General features: G+C 39.3%; 1 protein-coding gene across 10 annotated transcripts in view; it reads right to left on the reverse strand.

Annotated features, from left to right (window-relative positions):
• Positions 1 to 22,567, reverse strand: part of IQCH (IQ motif containing H) — a 191,303-nt gene that overhangs the window by 79,931 nt on the left and 88,805 nt on the right. For 9 of the 10 annotated variants that reach the window (XM_082736986.1, XM_082736985.1, XM_082736980.1 and 6 more), the window contains 4 exons: positions 20,704 to 21,255; positions 19,939 to 20,005; positions 9,410 to 9,493; positions 5,122 to 5,297 (listed from right to left, as the gene is read on the reverse strand). In XM_082736986.1, coding sequence (XP_082593112.1) covers positions 5,122 to 5,297; positions 9,410 to 9,493; positions 19,939 to 20,005; positions 20,704 to 21,255 — 879 coding nt within the window. Of the gene's footprint in view, positions 1 to 5,121; positions 5,298 to 9,409; positions 9,494 to 19,938; positions 20,006 to 20,703; positions 21,256 to 22,567 lie in introns of those variants that run through there. The other variant, XM_082736981.1, reaches the window with a different exon arrangement.

Consider the following 22,567-nt stretch of genomic DNA (forward strand, 5'->3'; position numbering starts at 1 on the left):
TTGCTCAATAATACATGTGACTGCTCATTCAATTGAATTAAATAATTCTGGCACATCTAGGAGGGGCAGAGGACAGAGCCGCCTGGTCAGCACACACCGAAACCAGTAAAGCATGTCTCCGCCTTTTAGGAGTGGGGACACAAGTGAGTTCAGTCAATGGATAACTAATACAAGGTAGAGAAGGGCCATAAAAAGTTACAGAGGGCTCAGAGGCATGCAGGAGGGAGGCAGAGGCCATGTGCTGGTGGGGACAGCAGAAAAGGCAAATTACTAATTCTCCTTGGACCTCGGTTTCCTCATCTGTAAAATGAGTATAACAATAATACCCAACTCATAGGGATGCTGCAAGGATTCAATGAGATAATTCATGAAAAGCACTTACGTAATAAGCACTTAATGAATGTTAGTTCATATTATTATTATGAAATTATAGGTTGGGGTCAAGATGAATTTTGAAGGATAGGGAGGATTTAGTCAGGTGAGGATGGGCATACGAAAGACATTAGCCAAGAATGGAATATGAGAACCCAAGACTGCTCATTTCCTCTAGAGAGGAGGGCATCACGGCACATGAGAAAGTGCTGGGGACTTGGGAGTTCTGGCTTAGAATCCAGTTCTGTCACTTTTAAGCTTCCTGAACTTGGGCAAGCGATTTACACTCCCTCTGCCTCTGTTTCTCCAACTGTTTTTAAAAATATATATATTAAAAAAGATATATTTATTTTATCTTAGAGAGAGATTGAGAGCAAGTTGGGGGAGGAGCAAAGGGAGAGAATCCCCAGGCAGACTCCCTGCTGAGTGAGGAGCCAGATTCGGGTCTCCATCTTAAGACCCATGAGATCATGACCTGAGCAGAAACCAAAAGTCGGATGCTCAACTGACTGAGCCACCCAGAATGCCCCAGTTTCTCCATCTGTTAAATGGAAATAAAAATACCTATTTGTTGGCTTGCTCTAAGGATAAAATAAGATCACGAATACACTACACCTTTTATAATGCATGGCATTGAGTTGATATTCAATAAATGGTAGTAATTATTGTTTTGGAGAAAAACTCTCTTTTTTAAAATAAAATCATTAAAATGGGGCGCCTTGGTGGCTCAGTGGGTTAAGCCTCTGCCTTTGGCCTGGGTCATGATCTCAGGGTCCTGGGATCGAGCCCTGCATCAGGCTTTCTGCCCATCAGGGAGCCTGCTTCCTCCTTTCTCTCTGCCTGCTTCTCTGCCTACTTGTGATCTCTGTTAAATAAATAAATAAAATCTTTTAAAAAAGTACCGTGCAAATTATATAATGCAAGATGCCAGTGTCTTAAGAGAGTTAAGGGATTTTGTAGACTTGCACCTACTTCCCCAATTCTGATCAAAATTATCTACTGAACATGGCATAAAAATGCAGAGAAACGCTAAGCAACTGTTTCCGGGAATGTTAGCAGCACCAGTTTGCAAATTGTTAGAAGGTGTAATGATAAGTAGGGGAGAAAGAGAACAAGGAAAGCCCCTGGGTTTCAGTCCCGCCTGAATTTGTAACTTGCAAGGTGATTTAGAAAACTTGACCTTTCTGAGCCTCAACCCCCATATTCAAATAATGCATTGACCAGTAGTCTCTAGGGTCTTTCCATCTCTGAAATAATTTTCCCTTTAAAACCAGAGCTCTTCTGGGCTTACTGTTTAATGGGTACAGAAATTCTGCTTGAAATGTTGACAAAGTTTTGCAAATGGATAATGTGATGGTTGCACAACAGTGGGAATATACTTAAAGCCACTGAACTGCGCACCAAACATGATTAAAATGGTAGATTTTATGTTATGTGTATTTTGCCCCCAATTAGATAAAAAGACAAAAAAACAGAGCCCCTCTGAGAAGAGGATGTAAATAGTTTACACTATGGGGGCCCCTCTTCCAGGGCAAGTGTTCTAGTCTAAGCTCTTAGATATAAGCCATATGCCTTTTCTACCATAATTTAAATCCATTTGCAACACCTACTTTGGAGAATGTCTAGGAAACCCAGGGCTCAACTAGACAATGGCTGGTACCACCTCTTGAGTCTGTGTTTCCCATCTGTTTAATTACCGTCTTTTTTCTGTTTATCTCACCGCTTTCCATGCCCCACAGATTATTCCAATGAGGAAAGGTAAAAAATTAAATATTGGGGAGAACTGGGGACTTGAGTCATAATATGTGTCACACAGTGGGCTTTACAGGGTACCTAGAAAAGTGTTTCGAGGTGGCCGTGCTCTCAGTGTCAAGGTCACAAGACCAAAAGCTCTGATACTGTTCTCTTGTTTGACCCACAGAACATTGTACCAGTGAACAACTCCCCTTTTGGAAGTGAAGAAATGGAGGCTTGAGTGATTTGCCCAAAGTCACACAGCTAGCAAACAGCAGAGGCAGGATTGAAACCGGGTACTGGCACAGTTTCTTGCTGCGGTTAACGCAACTTCTCCCATTCTCCAGACAGAGTAGTGAAGGTCTGGTGAGTTTATGAGGTGTGATGAGGGGGTGGCAGATGCCGCGATAGAGCCTAATGTTAGTGTTCTGAGCCACTTCCAGCCAGGCTGGGTTTCTGGCGAGCACGCAGCCGGACTCTGGTTTATAGTCATCTGTGGGCCTGCCTTGTTCTTCAGGCAAGATGGCCCCATACTATTGTGTTTGCTATGTGTTTAGTAAAGATTTGAATATGAGTGAGTGATGGCACAGGACATGTTACTGACCGCAGGTCTTGTATGACCATTGAGAGAAAATTGGGATCATCAGATCCAGGCAAAAGATTAGCACAGATGACAAAAGTCTAAAATGTTCCTCGTTTCATAACATTGTTACATACATTTGATTTATCACTGCTAATTTTTTTTTTTTTTGACCTGAGACAAAAAGTCTTCGTAAACATTAGAATGTTCAAAACCGGACGTGATGACTTTATAAGTGCACTTTTTACCATTACAGAATCAAGCATCGTATAGTAAATTGGAGAGATGTACAAACAGATTTTTGGCACGCTTTAAAAAAAATCTCCTCAAAGCCATCCATTTGAATGAAAATCAGCACTGATACAGTCTCTGTAACCCATTAAAAGGAAATAAAGCAATAACTGAACATGAGCAGGAACTGATGTGCAAGTGAGAGTTTAATTTTTGTATTTTAAAAAGTTGATTGCCTATGAGTGATTAATTACTCAAACAATTTAAATTTAAACTATGAGAAGTAGTAAGCACTTAAAATATTCCCTGCTCGTTTCTACTCATCAAGAGACAGACCTAACTATGAATGTGACTCAGGGTATCTGTTAGTACCAACCACCCATCTCTTGCTTAGAAGCTCAAGAGTGAACCTCAGGGTACCTGTCTCAGATAGCAGGAGTGTAGAGCTGGAAGTGTCTTTGAAATGCCCTGACCCATCGCCTGATTGTATAGATGAAGATCAGAGGACCAGAAAGGTAAAGGGAGCTGCCCAAGCCACAAGGTCATCCAGGAGCAAAGCAGTCGTTCCAATTCATGATAGTCTTCTGGGGTTGGACAGATTTTGGTTCATACTCTGACTCTACCAGGAACTCTGGACTAGAAAATGAAACTTGGTTTCCTCAGCCATAGAAGGAGATTGATCATTTCTGTATTGTTGGCATTGTGTAGAGGACCAAGTGAAAAAATGTGTGCTAAGCATTTGATAGATATTGCTTGTGCACTCACTTTCCTGCTCCCAAATTAGTGCCCCTTGCCCATTCCATGCCTCTTCAATGGATATGGACTTTTCAGATGTGCAGAAACTCCTTATCAGCAGCTACCAGGCATTAGCTCCAGTTTCTGGCTGGATACAATCGGGAAACTAACTACACGGTAATGATCGCTTTTCCTTCCTTGCTTTCTAATGTCCGCTCTGACCCTGCCACTGAGGCCAGGGGATAGCTAGGAAGCACCAAGCAATCCTTACACTGATGGGGGACGTTGGGAGGTTCCTAAGAGCATCAGTAAGTGGTGATTATTTGTTCCCTGTCTTTTCTCTTGTTCAGCCTGCCCCTGCACCCTCCTCCATAGCCAACCAGTGCCCATGAAACAGAGCTAGGCAGAGAGCTGGGGTGGTGGGAGGAACATTGAGATGTCCAGTTATGAAAAAATAAAATGTTCATCTTGGTAGAAGAGAGTAAATCCTGAAGACAATTCATTGAGTATACTAGCAAAGCAGAAACATTATAGCAAACCTCCTCAGCCCTGGCAGGCCTTTTTCGGGAAGGGATTTGTCACAACAAGGTGCATCGAAGGGTTAATGGGTAACAACGACACAGATAGTAAAGCATGCCGTTGGTTTCTTTGCCAATAAATAGAGTATTGATTTTGGTGGATCCCACTTGTGAATGGAGAGAGCTATCTTTAGCAGTAAATTCAAACCCTTAATTATACAAAAAAAAAAGTCTCCTCAAAGCTGTACTATCCATTAGGTATTAAAATGTTGGTTGTTTAAAATGGAAAGTTTCAATTCTTGTTGAAACACAGAGAAATTCATTTCATGCTATCTCTTGCACTGCCTTGTTCTGGAACACTGCCCTTGTGACTCCATGAATTTCCCAAAAGCTCTTGTGCGGGGATGGAGTTCCATTTAGAATTCATCCCATTCATTAAAAATCAGTACAATTTAGAAAAAAAAAATCTGAACCTCATTCAGTATGAACTCCGTGATATGGTGTATCGGTCCAAATTCCCTTGAGGAAACGAGTCTAGGGAGTAACAAAGCATCGCAGTGTGGACATCAGAAAATGGGGACCCTGGTCGAGGTCCTGTCTCTAACAAGCTTGGGGATCATGGGTGGGCCCAGCCTTTCTCTGTCTCGGTGTCCTCCACACAAAATTAAGGAAAAGAAACTAGAGAGGTTATAAATTCATCTACTTGATGGCACCACCTAGCCACTGCAATTAAGCTTCAGCTGTAGAGAAACTGGGCAAGAGTAGCTCAACTAAGTCTGGGAGTTAAACTGGGATATTTATTTCCTACAGTCCAACTAGTAGTCTAATCAGTAAAGCTGTTAAACTTGCAATAATATTTCACTGATGTGTACCAGAGCGTTGCAAGTTATAAAATTTCCAATTTAATTTTACTGCATCCCTGAAGCCGTAGTAATTAGAAGACAAACTCACAGGGAAGATGTTGATAGCTTCGGGGGTGATGATTTTGAACCTGTCCTGCAGGTCACTTCTGTCCTCAAGGTTCCCTGATTTGACAGCTGCCTGTAGACTCAGGAGTTTATCGTAATACAGCAGTAACTCGTCGTTCATCTGATGGGAGCAGATGTAGATGACGCTCACATTGGCATCTAAAAACAACAGGCACAATGTTAATTACTGGTATAAAGGTAAATGACATTCTGAACTCTGGCATTGGATAGATGCTGCACAGTTTAAAATAAAGACCACATCCAAAGCCACACTGAAGTTAATTTAGATTGGTTTTGTTCAGATCTTCACCATTTAACTGGCTTTTTTGCATTTTAGCATTTCTCTAAAGAAAAGATAAATGACACCACCACCAAAAAAAAAAAAAAAAAAATAGACACAATGATTCCTTCAGAAGGAGGGCTGTGAGGTACTATGGAAGTGTGTTTCAAATAATACATAGGGATTTAGCCCCAGAACTACCATTAACATCAATGGGAATTGCATAGTGCTTTAAAAATTTATCCCATTAACTTCAGTAAATTATAAAACAGAGCTATTAACTTTAGAAAGCTGATGAAGTTGCAATTTCTTATTCTGCCAGGACTTGGCAGGGCCAATTTGGGGAACATCCTGTCCAAATAAATGGTCTGATTATGACCATAGCAATGATTATTTCAGGAAACCAACCTTTTCCCTGCTCCATTCCCAAAGAGGAGTATATTACTTAAATAGGACATCTAGTGATCCTTGGTTTAAAGGAAACGCTGTCTTAATTTAACTGTTTTTCTTCTTGAGATACACTCCTTATTATGTACATAGAAAGGAATTCTAATTAAATATCCCACCCAAATGGGAGAGTGAGATGAGATTACCCACTCCAGGCTGCCGGGTTTTAATATTTTAAGGACTTGGGACAGGGAATCAGCAGCCAGTGGAGTCATTTATTCATTCATAAAATAACAGGTTGATCAGTAGGGGCAAAGCACTTGGCTAGACACGAAGAGAAATGAGGACTCAAAGCAGCCGGGATGCTGTCCATGAGGCGTGACCATTTCATGTGCACAAGCACCAATCAAACAAGCCGAGAGTAGCAGACCTGGGAAGCACGTGGAACAGGTCCTTAGGGATGTTCAGGGGAGGAAGTGCCATAAAATGTTTCCTTGGTCAGGTGGGGCTGAAAAGGGATTTGAAGACTCCTCTGTTCAGTTGGACAAGAGTACCTAGAATATAGACTGATTAAATCCCAGCTCTGTTACCTGGGAATGCTGGGCACAGTATTGTATTTAACCTTTCGAAGCATCGGTTCTTCATCTTTAAAATTGAGAAGAAAATCAGCTGGGTCATAGAGTTTTGAAGAGTATTAAAGGAAGGAGCATCTATAAAGCGGCTGGCTTTATAGATGTTCAACGTCTGGCACATAGTAGGTACTCATTAAACAGTGCAGATGTAGGGATCTGCTGCACGGCCCACCCTGACTAGGGGAACCAACAGTGATTCCACACCCTGCCCTCCACATTTGGGCTCCTTTTATCAGTGCCCCCAAGATTTAACATGATGTAGTAGCCTCCGTCATTTCTTCCCACTGTTTCAAATCTATTAATCTTGTGTTTCCAAACTCTTTAAAGACAAGATGTATGCCCTGCCCTGTATTCCCCCAGGCCCTGGTACAGTAGGGAATACACAGGAGGTCCCTTAGTATAAGCCTGGTGGTAGACCGAAGGGGTTTGGGAGGATGGAGAGATTTGGGAAGTAGAAAATCTCACACAATCAGTGAGATCAGTGGGCTGTGGGAGAAATCCTCCCCCTTGGAGAAGCAGTGTCCTCTGTCCGAACTAGCCCTGTGCTGAGCCCAGAGGAGGTGCTCCATAAAGGTAAAAATCTAAGCAGCTCCTATTTAATTTTGAAATCAACTTGCCACATACACCTCAAAATAAATTAATTGAGGAGACAGTAAATAACTTGTATTCAGTTGCTGAATGACCATATTATTTACCCCAAACCTTGTGTTTGCAAGAGGAGACTAGGGTCTTACCAAACTAAGGCAACCTCACAGCCCTCCGTCTGAAGGAATCATTATGTCTGTTTTTTTAGTGGTAGTGTTATTTATGTCTACTTCAGAGAAAAGCTCAAGTGTGAAAAAGCCTGTTAAATGGTGAAGATCTGGACAAAACCAATCTAAATTAACCTCAGTGCGGCTTTTAGATCTGCTCTTTATCCGGTTTTAAAAACCAAACTGGGATTTTTTTAAGTATCAAAAAAAAAAAAGTCATAAAAACAAACAATGAAAATAAAGACTCCACAGATGAAGAAAACTGAATTTTTCTTGGGAAGCAATTTATAGGTTACAAGTGACAACAAATCATTTTGCTAATCTCACCCTCCCTGTGCATTTCTGGCAAAGGAATACATATCACTAACACAAATGTCCAGTGTTTGCTTGTGTATTGGCAAATGTTCAAAATTAATTGACAGGTAATTTTGGAAAGCAATTAATATGAAGACAAAGATTGCTTTGATTGCTAGTCAGTAGTCAATAATGGTCACCGTCTTGCTTAACTTGTCTAGGAATTGAAAATACTAGTAGCCATTGGGGTCTCCACCTGACACCCTGACTTCACCACCAATAGCCAAATGACAGGTCTTACCAACCTAATCAGATTCTCTTTGTTTCCCCTGAATAAGCAAAAAGTCAACACACTTCATTAGGAATCAATGGAATAAAAAAAAGAGATGATCATTTATTCTTACATAAAATTACTAATTTTCCTAGTTTCTTCATATTCTTAAAAAGTTCACAAGCAAGTACTTTTTCTACCTTCTAACTACCGTTTCTAAACTTCCATTATTCCCCTTGAAGGGGTTTTGGGATCAGATAGCTCTATCATGCAGACAGCATACCAAAAAAAGGCATTTGGTTCATGGTCTCTTAGCAATGTTGGTATTAGCAAAATTTTCCATTGCAGGTAAGACATGGACTGAATTATTGAATTATCTAAAATAGAAGCTCCATCCTTTCAAGTGTTTTCTAATAATGAGACTCTTTCGTAAAGAAATTCTTTGGTGATGGTTTGTGCTATATATAGAAGGGTATATAAAAAGCTAAAGAAAAAAATTAATTCAAATAAATTAGAGCAAAGTCTGCCCTCTGCTGCACTTCAGTGGTTTCCACCCAGTCAGGTTTTTAGTTGAAATAGCTCAGCACTAACAAATCAATCTCAAGTCATTAAAAAGAATTTTTTTTGTAACGCTGAAAAACAAAATTAGTGCCTACATAATAGATTAAAGCAATTACACTATTATTATTTTAGGACACTGTAAATTTCTAGTACTGATATATTTTTGTTACCAAATGGCATTTATAAAATAATAATGATGCTGAAATATATATGAATCATGTAAAAGTATGTCATTCCAGGGAGCCAGCTGAGTTGGTCATATTTGAGAATTTAAAATTCTTCCTTGTTTTGCTTAAATAAGGGCCATAGCGGCTATATTTCGGCAAAACGAAGAAGTTCTTATTTGGTAACTAATAAAAACCCAGTTTTTGTTTACCCTGAATTTCTGGCCCGTACCTTCTAAACTGATTTAGTATTAGTGCTTAGCCTTTGCGACCTTGCGTTAAGTCTAACCTGAACCTTAGTCTTAAATAGCACCAACCAGGGCATTACTGTGTTCTTACCTGGCCCACGTTGGTGTCTGATTTAGAACTGACCAAGCCAGTATCAGAGCCTGACCTTTATGAGGCTGTATCTCCCACCTGAGGTCTATATTTCTAAGAAATATAAGCACTTTCTATTTTTTAATAATTAGATGATATACATTTAAATAAGAGCTTCTTTTAAAAAATTCTATCTTCACATCCCTCTTAGTCTTTTAATGAAAACAATGCTTTTCATTTCTGATACCACCTTCCACTTATTCCCCAGATAACATAATCGACAATATTGACACAGATAATAAAATATTGGCTTCCCTCACTGCCGGAGTCAGGAAATGAAGAGGATTGGAGGCCATAGGAGAGAAATCCTTAGAATGTGGAAAAAAAAAATAACCCAAATAAATTAGTTAAAAATGTCATTTAAAAAAAAATTCAAGTCAATGCCACTATAAATCTGTTCTTTAAAACAGAATGTTTAATTGCCCTGCCAGTAGATTAGAAATCCACACATCTTCCTTGCAGGGGAAAAAAATAAGCAAAAATTCAACATTTTTATCCATATCCTCTGATAAACATTCCAAAGAGTCACTCGTGTGTAAGTATTTACTGTACCTAAGATGTCACACAGCCTCCCCAGCTGCATATTCTGCAGTGTGTTGAAGTCGTCAATATTTTGTCGCACAGGCAGAGAATATCCTAAAAGGCAAACAAGGTGTCAAAACGCAGAAAGAGCAAGTCAGCATGGCAAAATGGCACACTAGGATTTCCAGGGGTCACAGTCCACACTTCTAGGAAAGCATTTTCTCTGAAACATCTTGCAGACAGAGTCTAACTCCTAAGAAAGAAGTCTTTGCTTCTCAGGGGATTAAACATTATTCTGGAAGATTTGCTAAGCAGCATATTCTGCAAAAGAAGAGTTCGTATTTTCCAATGCCAGGAAAATCACTGGGAACAAAGATTATAAAAACATGGGGACAATGTCTGACATAGAACACGAATGTTCAAAACAACATCGAAGAAAATTATGCTCGGAGTTAAACACACACACACACAACGGTGTTGGCTCTTTTAACTTATGCTTCCTGTGTGGCATTTTGAAGATGTGTCCCCAGGATCATTCTAAACTGACACACAGATTTCAGAGAAACCCCTTGCTGTCAGGAATATGTATTTAAGTAATTCCGAATACTAAAGAAATACACTTCTGCTCACACAGTCAAAAGAAATTTAACCTTTAAAAGCAATAAAGGTTAATGCAGCTACTTTGTCGGTACTGATAGAAGTCCTGTGGTTTGTCTTCATGTCCACTGGAAACAGAGCAGAAGGAAAAACGCTTGTGGATTACTCTTGTTCAAAACTAAAAGAAACATCAGCGGCAACTCTTCCTGCTGGTATGTCAGGGGTTAAAAAAAAATAAGTGGATCAGAACACGAACTTAAAAGGCATGCATACTCACAAGCAGGTATAATTGCTTATGTGAAATTCAGCAACTGTTGGTGCAACTTTTTTTTTTTTTAAGTAAAATTGCTTTTCACATTTTGAAGAGATGCTTCAATGCCTCCTTGTGGTTAGTGAGCCCAAACACATGTTTCAAGCTAAACTGCTATAGATAAAGTGATTTTCAATATTACATCTTTGAGATGTGACACAGATTTCCTTTTCAGCATAAGGAAAACTATAGCAATTCATGCAACAGGGCTTCAGATCAAATGCACTCTGATAATTGGCTCTTTGCTTTGATGTTAGTGTTTAAAAACTAGACATGGTCTGGAAATTAAATGAGCTTACAATTCATCTTAAAGTCTCCCTTTTGCTTTATGCAGATGATCTTAAGACCTGCAGAGGCAGAAGGACAAATAGCTTGTTCGGGTTATTTTTGAAAAATTATTAATTTCTAAAATAGTTTGGGGAAGCGTTCCACATATGAAAGTTCGTGTAGACTGCTACAAACCATGCCATCTTGACGTGTGATCACAGAACTGGCACGCTTAGGGTTCTGCGTGTGTTTCATTCTATCTATATACAGATAAATGTTTAGGAAGATGTCTTGTGAATAACTTCTATATCCAAACTATAAGAAGGCAGGAAAAATGTCTAAAGAATAAAGTATGATTAAGAAAAATGCCAGAAAACGTTCCACGGATGCATTTCCTTTCAAAAGTAAAGATAAAAGGCGGTGGGAGAGATGTCTCATTAAGATGATGTCCAATTTAAAATATAAAGGATGTCTGATCACTTTGTTGCTGCATGTTGAGTAAGTCTGTGTTTCAGTCAAGTGCTGGGGGTCAGTTTTCCAACAAATTACTTGGTACCTCTGTTACCACTGATCAAGGATGCATATGAAATGTCTATGCAGAATTATGATAGAACTGGTTACTTGGTTAACCCTACAAATACACCCATTTCAAAGAACTGAATGTTAGCAATCTCAGAACACTGTTATAGAAGATCACACGAAGTAACAGATACAAAGACATTTTGTAAACTGTAAAGTACTGTGCAAACATAAGGTATTTTAATGTTATGGGGTATATGTGCTTCCAAAGCCCCTAACAACAGCAAATCCTGTGACAAGCAACAGACCATTCTACATGGACAAGATACAATGCAGTGAATGTTGCCGTCAGCAGAGCAGAAGTGGGAGTCAATTTTTTTTTTAAAGATTTTATCTATTCGTTTGACAGAGAGAGATCACAAGCAGGCAGAGAGGCAGGCAGAGAGAGAGAGAAGGAAGCAGGCTCCCGGCTGAGCAGAGAGCCCGATGCGGGGCTTGATCCCAGGACCCTGGGATCACAACCTGAGCCAAAGGCAGCGGCTTAACCCACTGAGCCACCCAGGCGCCCCGAGAGTCAATTTTTTTTTTAAAGTCAGATTTATTATGTTTCGTATACCCAAAAAAGTATGTGTTGACACCCAGATGAAAAGACGCTCATCTGTGCTGGCAGTGCATACATTAAATCCAACAGTGACTTGAACATAAGCTATCAGCAAGGATGTTGTGGCCTTGGAGAACTCAGCAGATCTGCCTAGTGGCAATGCACTATCATACTTCCAAATATAATCTATAGAGACACAGGTACTTCAAAGGTCAGCTAGAAACACGGGGGAGCTTTGAGACACATTCTACTTCAACCTGTCATGCTGAAGATGAGAAAAACCAGAGTAAGTGCCTTGTCTCTTGTCCAAGATCACATAAACCTACAAATTACTATACAGTTCAGATAGGACGTAGTTACCCCTTGCATAAATGTGGTTGCATCAAAGAAGAGAGAAGCAAGCCTCGATAAATGTGAGCAGAGAATTCCAGAAGGGACAAAGAGTCTCTGCTTCTTTTCTCACTTTTATTTCCAGTTGTTGCAGCAGGCAGAATAATGGCCCTCCAAAGATGCCCATGTCCTCATCCCTGCAACCTGCAAATACCTTAGGTTACATGGCAAAGGGAAAATAAAGTTGCAAATGGAATTAAGGTTGCTTATAGGCTGCCCTTAAAATAGGGGGATTATCTTGGGTTATTTGTCTAGACCCAGTCTAATGATAGTCCTTAAAAGTGGAAGAGGGAGGCAGGAGAGGAGAGAGTTAGAGAAGGTGTCACCATAAAAGAAAGGCACAGAGAGATGCTTGTTGCTGGCTCTAAAGATGGAGAAAGGGGGTCAACGGCTCTCTTCATTCATGCCTTTGTGGGCAGCTTCTAGAACCTGGGAGGGGTAAAGAAAGGATTCCTCCCCTAGAACTTCTGGAAAGGAGGGCAATCCTGCTGACCCCTTGATTTGAGCCCCTCTCAGACTTCTGTACAACAGAATTATTGCTCTAAGGTAATACATTTTTGTTGTGTAAGCCACTAAGCTTGTGGGAACTTGTTAAAGGGCGATAGAAAATAGATACAATGCCTACCTTCCATCTTCTCTTTTCAACTTTTATAGAATGGGTTCTCTGATCTGAAGAACTTGTGGGAATTTAAAAAATGGTGAGTGGGACTTGTGGCTTTTTCTAGGTCTTCATCAGCCTAGAAGAAAACAGCACTGGCATAAAGGGGCACTCTTTCTTCCTTATCACTTGAGAGAGCGACCCAACTGTTTTCCTTATGGTCATCCCCGTCACATGGGAAAATATTTCTCCTTTGATAGTATTCTGTCGTTTCTTAAAATGTTATCATCTCTGCTTCACATTAAAGGAAGGATGCCTGAGAGATGCCTCTGTGAAGTGATCCAACTACCTTTGGTGTTCTGCCAAACCAACGCTACTCCCCAGTGGTTACTGGTTATCATTCCTCCACCTTCATCTCTGCATTTGTCGCCTCTCTCAGCCCTACCTCCACTCCCATGCAAACTCCTATCAGACGATGTGAATTGCCTCTTTGCCCCCGGGAAACTAGCTCTGCTGGGATTGGCTTTTCCTTCCAGAAACCCCAGAAACCCACGAGCAAGGCCATGCTCAGCAACTGTGCCTCCTTGGGGCTGGTATGTGACACGCCCCTGCTGTTGTGTTAGAGCCCATATTCTGCAACAGACTGCTCATCACCCTGTGCTTATTTCTAGTTCCTTTTGTCCCCTAGTCCTATTGCTTACAGGGTACCTAAATAGCAGAGAAGAGGTTCACCGTGGACTTCTGGTTACCAAGTAGTTGTCATTTCTCTGATCACCTGGCCTAAGATCGTCAACCAGGTCTCAGTAGTTCTCAACCTTTTCCCCATTTTGAAACATGTGCTGTGTGATAGTCACATGCATCACACACTCCTAAGGGGCTGACACCGGGTGACAATAGCAGTAGCTGTCAGTCACTCCTTCCCTTTCTCTTCCATTCACAAAAGCATACTGGACGGAAACAAGCTGAGCCAAGTGACATTGTTATAGAGGCGATCTTGAATTACTCCAATTCATAAAAAAGTTAATGTTAGCCAACTTTGGTACTCTAATCATAGAAATTTTTCAGGGAGCGTGTGACATATGTCACAATTGACCTGTCAGCATACTGCAGTCATCAGATAAATGTGATCGAGGCATTATGATTATACCCAGGCTTTAATTACTTGTACAACTGCGAAAGCACAAGCTACTGAGATAAAATATTAAGATAAAGTACGAGAGATACCTATCTGAGTTCTTTATGTGTGTAGATAGTATACCCAGTGCCGGTCTGATGAAAATAAAACTGAGCATTGTTTGGGGGGGGGATTGGCAGATAGGGATTAGGGAATTTTGTGATGTGGATGCAAAAAACATAGGAGGAGCTTAAGTGTTTGTTGACTGTTGAAAACATTCCCAAACTAAACTGGCCAAATGGATTCTGTGTGGTTCTGGAAAGAGCGAAGACTTGGGTTGCCTGGGTGGTGCAGTCAGTTAAGCGCCCAACTCTTGGTGTCAGCTCAGGTCGTGATCTCAGGGTTGTGAGCTCGAGCTCTGCTTTGGGCCCTACACGCACTCCTTGGGGAGACTGCTTGGGATTTTCTCCCTCCCTCCACTCACACACACTCTCTCTAATAAATAAATCTTAAAAAGAGAGAGTTTTGTTGGAGCTTTTCTCTTGTTGGAACTCTTGTTGGAACTTTTCATCAGTGGCGTTATCAGCAGCCAGCCCAGCATTGTATGCAGCTAAGGCCAGTGATTCTCAAAGCATGGTCTAGAGACTGGGAAAGGTCCCGAGACCCTTTCAGGGAGTCTGGAAGGTCAAAACTATTTCCAAAATAATATTAAGATGATAGTTGACTTTTTCATAAAATGCAAAAAAAAATTATTGATAGGATTGCAAATTCCACATTGTAGCTAACATAATAATTCCCATCCACTGTTGAGTTTTGGTATAAAACCAAGGAATTATACACAATTGTCTGTAAATGCTATAAAATGTATGAAACAGTCTTCCCTTTTCCAAATATTATCTGTGTAGGGCCAGGTTTTCTTCATATGCTTCAATCAAAACAACATATTGCAACAGACTGAATACAGAAATAGATATGAGAATCCAACCATGTTCTATTAAGAGATTTGCAAACTTGTAAACCAACGCAACTCTTTTCATTAAATTTTTTTGTTTGGAAAAATTAATTTTTTTAGCAAAAATATGTTATTTATGTTACATTGGCAGATTTATCGTTGTTATTTTAGATTTTATTTTATTTATTTAACAAAGAGAGAGTATAAGCAGGGGAGCAGGAGAGGGAGAAGCAGGCTCCCTGATGAGCGGGGATCCTAATGGGGGACTGGATCCCAGGACCTGGGGATCATGACCCGACCTTAAGGCTGACACTTAACCAACTGAGCCACCCAGGTGCCCCATTGTTGTTGTTTTTAAGTAAAGTAAATATTTTTTAAAGTTTCTCAGTTTTAGTTTCTAATATTGTATATATTGATAGATATAACCTATGGAAATAATGCTTATTAGAGTTCTCTGTAGTTGTTATATTTGTAAGTCTGAGAACTGCTGAACAAACATTTTAGTATTTTTTATGACAATGAAAGTGATGACAAAGTATAGTTTGATCTTAGCATATGCAAGACTCTTTTTATACTATATCCTAATACTAATCCATTTCATGAAAAGCTCGTGAGCTGGTGTTTAATGCTGCTTCTGTACTTCATGGGGCAACATTAGATAGCTCAAGGCCAACTGTGTAATTTAATACAGGGTCATGGGGCCAACTCTGGTCTAACAGATGAAGGAGTGTTGACTTGAATAACTTGGATGAATATAACATCAATGACTACAGTGTGTTTTCATTTTATTTCAGGCTGTGCAGGAATTGGAAAGTTTAAGTGCACTTTGTTTCTGATCTCAAAGGATGGGTATAGTTTTGGAGATCTATGTCTGGGAGATCTTGGCCGTCCATCACTCTCAGGGATCTAGTGTAGCAATGCCATAGCTAAACTGTGGATTCCATAGCTGCTTGCCAAAATACGTGCTGAAGACCATGAAGAATTGACTGGAAGTCCTAATGTCTTAGCTCTTAAGAGTCCCGATGTCTTAGCTCTGAGAACAAAGTCTATTGTGTATTTGAGTTGACAACTCAAAAATGAGGAAGTAGAAAGATGTCAGTCTGCTTGGCAGAGTAAGAATGTGATTTCAGAGATAACATTCTTGGCTGTGGTCCTCGACCCTGCCCCTGTTCACAAAGGGAGGTGACATCTGGTTCTTATCTTTCCAAAGAAGGGAGGGGAGTTAAGGAGCTGCTGTCTCATGAACATTTGGGATAGGGTCAGTTGTACACAAAAGTAAGTTTTCCTATCTTTAAGGCCTCCATGGCAGTCCAGAGCAGCAGAAAAGTGTTGTTTTTTCATAACACTCACAACAGCAGAATCCATAGCTTTATGGAAGGGAGTATCTTGGAACCCATTAATGGTGTTTGCTCCAAGGATAATTTGCTGAAGTAATGCACAGAGGGGGAAAAAAATGAAGCTGAACTATATAGATTCTTTTTAGCCCTGAAATCAATTGGCAATAAGATAAAATATTACATGGAGAAAAGAGAAGATCCCACCTCAATAATTCCTTATTTTTATTTTAAAAGAGGATGAGAAGTGAGAGAGGAAACTCATCGCTGGGGGTTTAATTGGCTGGCAGTGCTTCATGTACCTGCTCACGGCCTCAGAGTCCCAGACTTGGCCCATCTCATTTAATGTCAATATATTTTAAAATGCCACTGAGTTTAAGTGTAGCACCAAATGACGCACTGTAATAAAGAAGCACAGGGGTTAAATTAAAAGGGGAGGAAATAACTTGGCCAAAGAAACTGGAAGCAGAATTAGTTCCTAGGTTTTATTTAGACTTCTGATTTTTCTTGAGGAATTAGGATTCTTTGTTGCAGTTCTTTCTTATTTGACGGATAGATTTTGCTTAAAATAGATCCTAGTATTCTATTCCTGCTATGAACTGTAGTAGATTATTTTGTTATGTTATTCTATTTCATTAATAAAAATGATAAAAATAGCTAATATCCAATTAAGAGATTATCCTATATACTCTGGAAAAGATGAGTTTTTTTTTTATCATCTTATGAAATTACAAGGCTGATCCATTCCTTTGAACAGTTAACAGCATCCCACCTCTCCTGTTTGTTAAAAATAGCTAAAACTTTTTACATCTAGGAATACTACCCCAAATGCGTAACAGCCAATCAAGTTGTATAATTCCTCCTTTCAGAGAGGTTACTCTGCAATGGGTAATTGTCTTAATGTTCATATTATCAAGCCATGGACTTGAAAATACATGATAAATATTTTGTGGTCAAAGACATTACGGAAAATGTTACTGTGGTCCTTTACGTGATCGTCAGTTTGGAGAATGCAATTATTCTCGTGTGTGCAAAACTGCATAAACAAAGAACCAAATACGTATAACTGCAACAGAGTGCACAGTTATCACTACTAATCTTTCATTTTTAGGGTTCAAACAAGTTAGTGCAGCCCTAATTGGCTAGCGACATGGTGTAATTATTTCTAGGGCTAATTCTACACCAGAATTGATTGCAAATCTCCTGCAGAAAGAGAAAAAGAGGACAAGGCTGTAATTTGCATTAAATGCCTCCCTGAACCTTATAGGCCTACCGACTGATTTTGATTAGTGAATCCCTCTCAACTCTGAAAATAAAATTACTATGTTGAATAGATTGGGGTGGGGGGGAACATGTTTTTAGAGAAAAAAAGGGCTTTGCTTTTATCTACTTTCGTTTTCATGAATTGTGTAGGTAAGTCCCTAATGCAGGAGACAAAGTAGCCACGTTGTGTCTACCTAAAATCTTCAAGAATTCACAGAAAAAGTGGTGCATACAAGAAAGGTATACCGTAATCATTTTTTAAGAGAAAGTTATGGTTTGAGCATTATGTCTGTGGAATAAACATGAGGTGACAGGTTAACGTATTTAAACCTAAAATTAATTTAATAGCCACAGGTCTTTTTATAAAACCTAAAGCATAGATTATAGAAACAAACACTATTTCATCAGAGCCCACGTATTGTTCCCTTGCGAAAATGTGTAATTGGACTTTTTAAATGATCAGTTGAGAAAAATATATATGCTTAGTCTTATCTCTTGGAAGATACATGATTAGCAATTTTTCTTTAAAATGGGTTATTACATTGTTAACAAACAAAAATTACTATAATAGGGAAGACTTTCAGATTTATTACGTGTTTATTTAAACCGAGAATATGTATTCTAGAAGAAAGTTAGTTTTAATATCAGATCTAAAATAATGCAATTCTAGTTTTTTCCTCCTTTTTATTTATTTATTTGACAGAGACAGAACATGCACCCCTCTGATCTGGGAGCCCGATGTGGGGCTCAATCCCAGAACCCTGGGATCATCATCTGAACTGAAGCCAGATGCTTAATGACTGAGCCATCCAGATGCCCCTACAATTCTAGTTTTTGACCCAGGTTATTTTTTCTACCTAATCTAAATCCAACAAACCTTTTTGGAATCTTAAAACATTTTCATTTAAAATTATTTTTTATTACCCAGTTTAGATTACTGTTATTTTCAAAATTTTACCTCTTTGGACAAAGGCTCTTTTCTATCAGACTGTTCTGCACAGCTGACTGCACTGAGGTTTTGAAGGGTGACAGGTGGAAAGAAGGAGTTTGTGGAAATTGTGCCTGTGATACCTTGGTGTTGTCAACATTGCAAAGTGGGGGGTCTTGTTCTATTTCTAGCTTTGAATGAAATAGAGAACACGAAACAAAATTTCCCACGTAATACCAGCTCAGGGCCACAATTAGTTGCAGAAGCAAAAGGCTCCTGCACCTTATTCCAAGGGACTCAAGTCTGTTAATTGTGTCTGCAATTAGCCTCTCTGGTTGTAATCAATTACAAGTGCAATTTCTGAGTGTGAACTAATTTTGTGTGCAAAACTAGTCCCACCAAAACAAAAGCCCAAGTTGGAATGAAATTCAGATCTGTCTTACCTCACTTACATCCTAAGAAGGAACTAATTTGTTCTGTGAGCTATAAAAATACCCAAACTAAAAGGCTCTACGCAGCTCTGACAGGTTTTTTAACTTTTCCGTAAGCGCTCTAGTTTCGAGGAAAGTTCACATTACTTTATTACTACTACTATTTTACCAATGTAAAAGATAATTATATATATAGTAATTTTAATGTTGTTTTTTTTCATATTACTGTTTAAAGGTGTTATGTTCTATACTTTGCATGAAGACACAAACATGTATACTCATGGACGGACACAATCAAGAATTCTATTACGATAGATCGCTTAATGCGTTGCTCTCCTTTAAAAGCCTTAACAAAGAGCCAGTATGTAATATGAAGATTTGATGAGTTTTGCTGTTTGTCAAAACTACCAAGTCAGCTTGGGAAATTTGGTCTCACCAAGGAAATTTTTAGCACACTAGGTAGATTAAAAAGCAAAACAAAACGAAACAAATTAAGCAAGCAAACACACCCACATATTTTGACAGCAGCTCATGTTTCAGAGGAACTTCCGGGGCAGACTTCCAAAATCCCCAATGTCATTTTGGCATACCTATTTTACTACTGTGTTGCAGACAACAGCTTTTAAGTTCCCCAATTCATAAATGTAATTAAATAATTACATTAGTGCTAATTAACATGAAACTGCAGATTATTTAAGCGCAAAAAACACTATTCAACTTCTTAATTATTCTTGTTCACACAGCATTTCCTTTTGCTCAGGCGCCCTAGGTGCAAATAAAGCATCCCATCTGCTCGTAATTAGAACTAAATAATTTCAGAGAATGTAGCTTATCATTTTGACTGCACATTTGATTAAAAACAGTGTACAAGCAATATCCTGGCTTATTGGCGTAACAGCAACAACACACGCAAGCCTGTGTTCTTCTATCATTAAAGAAGATCGAAAACATTATCTGTTATTTCAGGGGGAAAAAATACAACTTTTTAGTTCATTTCATACAGATGAAAGCGAATTACAGCAAATCACCTCTCCACTGAATAGCAGCCCCCACATAATGACTTTATTTGCTTAATCCCCAAATTAAACGCCGTTTCGAGCGAGGGCCCTGTGTTATTACTCTCATCATGTCGAGAACATTTTCCTGCCGAGACCAATTTGAATAAAACAAGGGGCCTTCCTTGAACTCAATCAAGGAGCCATAATGTGGTGGGTAATAGAGGTTGCTGATAGATTTGCAGGCAAAAGTGTTATACCTAATGATGGGATATGGATAATAGTCCTCCTGGAGGTCCTGATGCGATTCCAGTTGGCTGCCAGATGCTAAAAATCAAGAAGAGCATTGATCAGTGACAGGAAGCTGTAGTGGATTCATCTAGTCAAACTTCAGCTGTTTTTCCACTGTACAGTTAAGCCAGGCATAAATTATATTAATTGATTTAATTACATACTTAAAACATCTTCCCCAATTAATTTAATTAGGTGGCTACATGATGCTACTGGCAGGGGAAGATTAGAGGCAGCTCACTTAATTAACAGAATATGAATGAAAAAAAGAGAAAGCAAACATAAATGAAATTGTGAGCACTAATTAAAAGGCTGTCTGCAAACTTAAATACTTTCTGACAAAGTGGTGACAGCAATGTAGACAAGAGGATTTTTTTTCCAAGCAAATTAAAGTGCCAGAAGGTATATATAGGGAGAAAAGGTAGTGCGGTTAAAACATTGATTTTCCGACAGAACGGCCGTAGTCAAAGTGAAGGAACTTTTTTTTCTATAGAAAAAATTGCAATAGATTTTGCAGGTGCAAAAGCCAGATTCCTGATTAGGGCTAAAATATGATGTACAAACACATGTAGGGCTTATGCATCCTACGTGGAGAAGAGTGGAAGACAAGAGAGGTTGACGAGGAGGGTAGCTGGAGAGAGAAAGGGAAGATAAAGAGACAACTTATTGCATTCGCTCAAGCAAGAAATGTTTAGAAAAAGAGGTCTGCCTTAACAGCTGGCAGCCTTGTGTACCTTGGCTCGAATACGGAAATTCTCCAGGTGTCTCTCACGTGATTCCTTCAGGATCTTCTTCACTCGGGTCTTGTGGCAATGTAAGAGCCACGCAATGGAAATCACACCTGATGCCCACTTCTGCTGGCGATACAAGAGGAATAATTTTCTTGCTCTGAAGCATTTCCATGTGGCTTGGATCTTGTTGGCAGCCTCTGACCTTCCATCTTGGCCCTTGTACCTTTGCCCCGGAAGATTTAACATCATCTGGATATGAAGTGGGTTCTCTAACAGTGTGAGAAAGTTGTATCTGGTAAGTTTATTCTTCAGCTCAAACTCTGGAAGGAAGGCTACCAAATTGTTCCCTTTTATTTTAACTTCTGGTATTGCATAGTCCCTAAGAAACTTCTCGATGTGTTCCAAGAGAGAAAAAATACTTCCCCAAGATAAATTAAAATGTTCCTTGAATGCTAAGAAGTCTGGGGCTTCCTTGTCTATGATACCATTATAAATAAAAAAGTCATAATCCCATGGTGATTTCACAGTTCTCGAAGGTGTTGTGACTTTCACGATCTGTGAAAGAAAAGTGTCACAAGAGATGAAATAGGATTGCAATCTATTTTAAATGAGTGGTCAAGACAGGCACTATCACATTGTCATTTATTACCCGATGCTGGGAAAATATGTATCCCAGTTTTGACTTACATACATGGCATAATTGGGAAGTCTGGCTAGTATATATCATGACACTCATCACCAGAAGAATAGCTTAGAGGTCACTCAAAGCTATTATCTTTTCTATAAAAGTATTATAAAATCGCTCAAGGAAACTGATCATATAAAAGTTTACTCTGCTATGGTCAGCTGACCCCATAATCTCTGTGATCAACTTTTTACACATGCATGTACGGAAACATGTCATTGTCTTCTCATTCATTCGTAAGTTATCCACCAGTCTTGAAAAATGGTGAAATCTTTCTTTGCAGTCTGTATGATAACTTCAGATATACTCATCAACGCTGTCTATCTATTCTAAGAGGCCATCAGTTTCCAGCATTTCCATTAACCTTTTGTTAATATCCAAGAGTGATTTTTACAAGGAGCATTATATTGTGTGTGATCACCCTTGCCATTCTCTAGGTTTCTCTTGACATATATTCTTTTATTCTTTTTTTTTTTAAGATTTTATTTATTTATTTGACAGAGGGAAATCACAAGTAGGCAGAGAGGCAGGCAGAGAGAGAGGAAGGGAAGCAGGCCCCCTGCTGAGCAGAGAGCCTGATGTGGGACTCGATCCCAGGACCCTGGAATCATGACCTGAGCCGAAGGCAGAGGCTTAACCCACTGAGCCACCCAGGCGTCCCTGTTCTTTTATTCTTAAATCTGGTGTCTTCTTAGGAGACATACCTGAAGTTGTCCCCAGGTAGAGAGAATCTGAAATCTCATAATGAATAAAACTAAAGAAGCATTGGCTTTTTCATTTTGCTTCTATGACTGAAATTTTAAGGCATAGAAACATTTCATTTATTTTTAAATGTCAAGAAGGTTCTCTAAGAATGGGATGATGGGCAGTTTTCTTCCTTGTACTTTTCTGCATGAAACAGAATGGAATAAGTGTGACTTATGAGAGACTATGGACTCTGAAAAACAATCTGAGGGTTTTGAAGTGGGGGGTGAGGTTGGGGAAACCAGGTGGTGGGTATTAGAGAGGGCACGGATTGCATGGAGCACTGGGTGCGGTGCAAAAACAATGAATACTGTTACGCTGAAAAGAAATAAAAAATTAAAAAAAATAAAATCAGAAGAGATTTGGATGACAACAACAATATAGGTCTCACATATCCCTTAAACAAAAAAGAGATGGAAATTGTCTTATATCTGTGTC

The sequence above is a fragment of the Mustela nivalis genome (assembly GCF_964662115.1).
Source record: "Mustela nivalis genome assembly, chromosome: 6".
NCBI classification, from domain to species: domain Eukaryota; kingdom Metazoa; phylum Chordata; class Mammalia; order Carnivora; family Mustelidae; genus Mustela; species Mustela nivalis.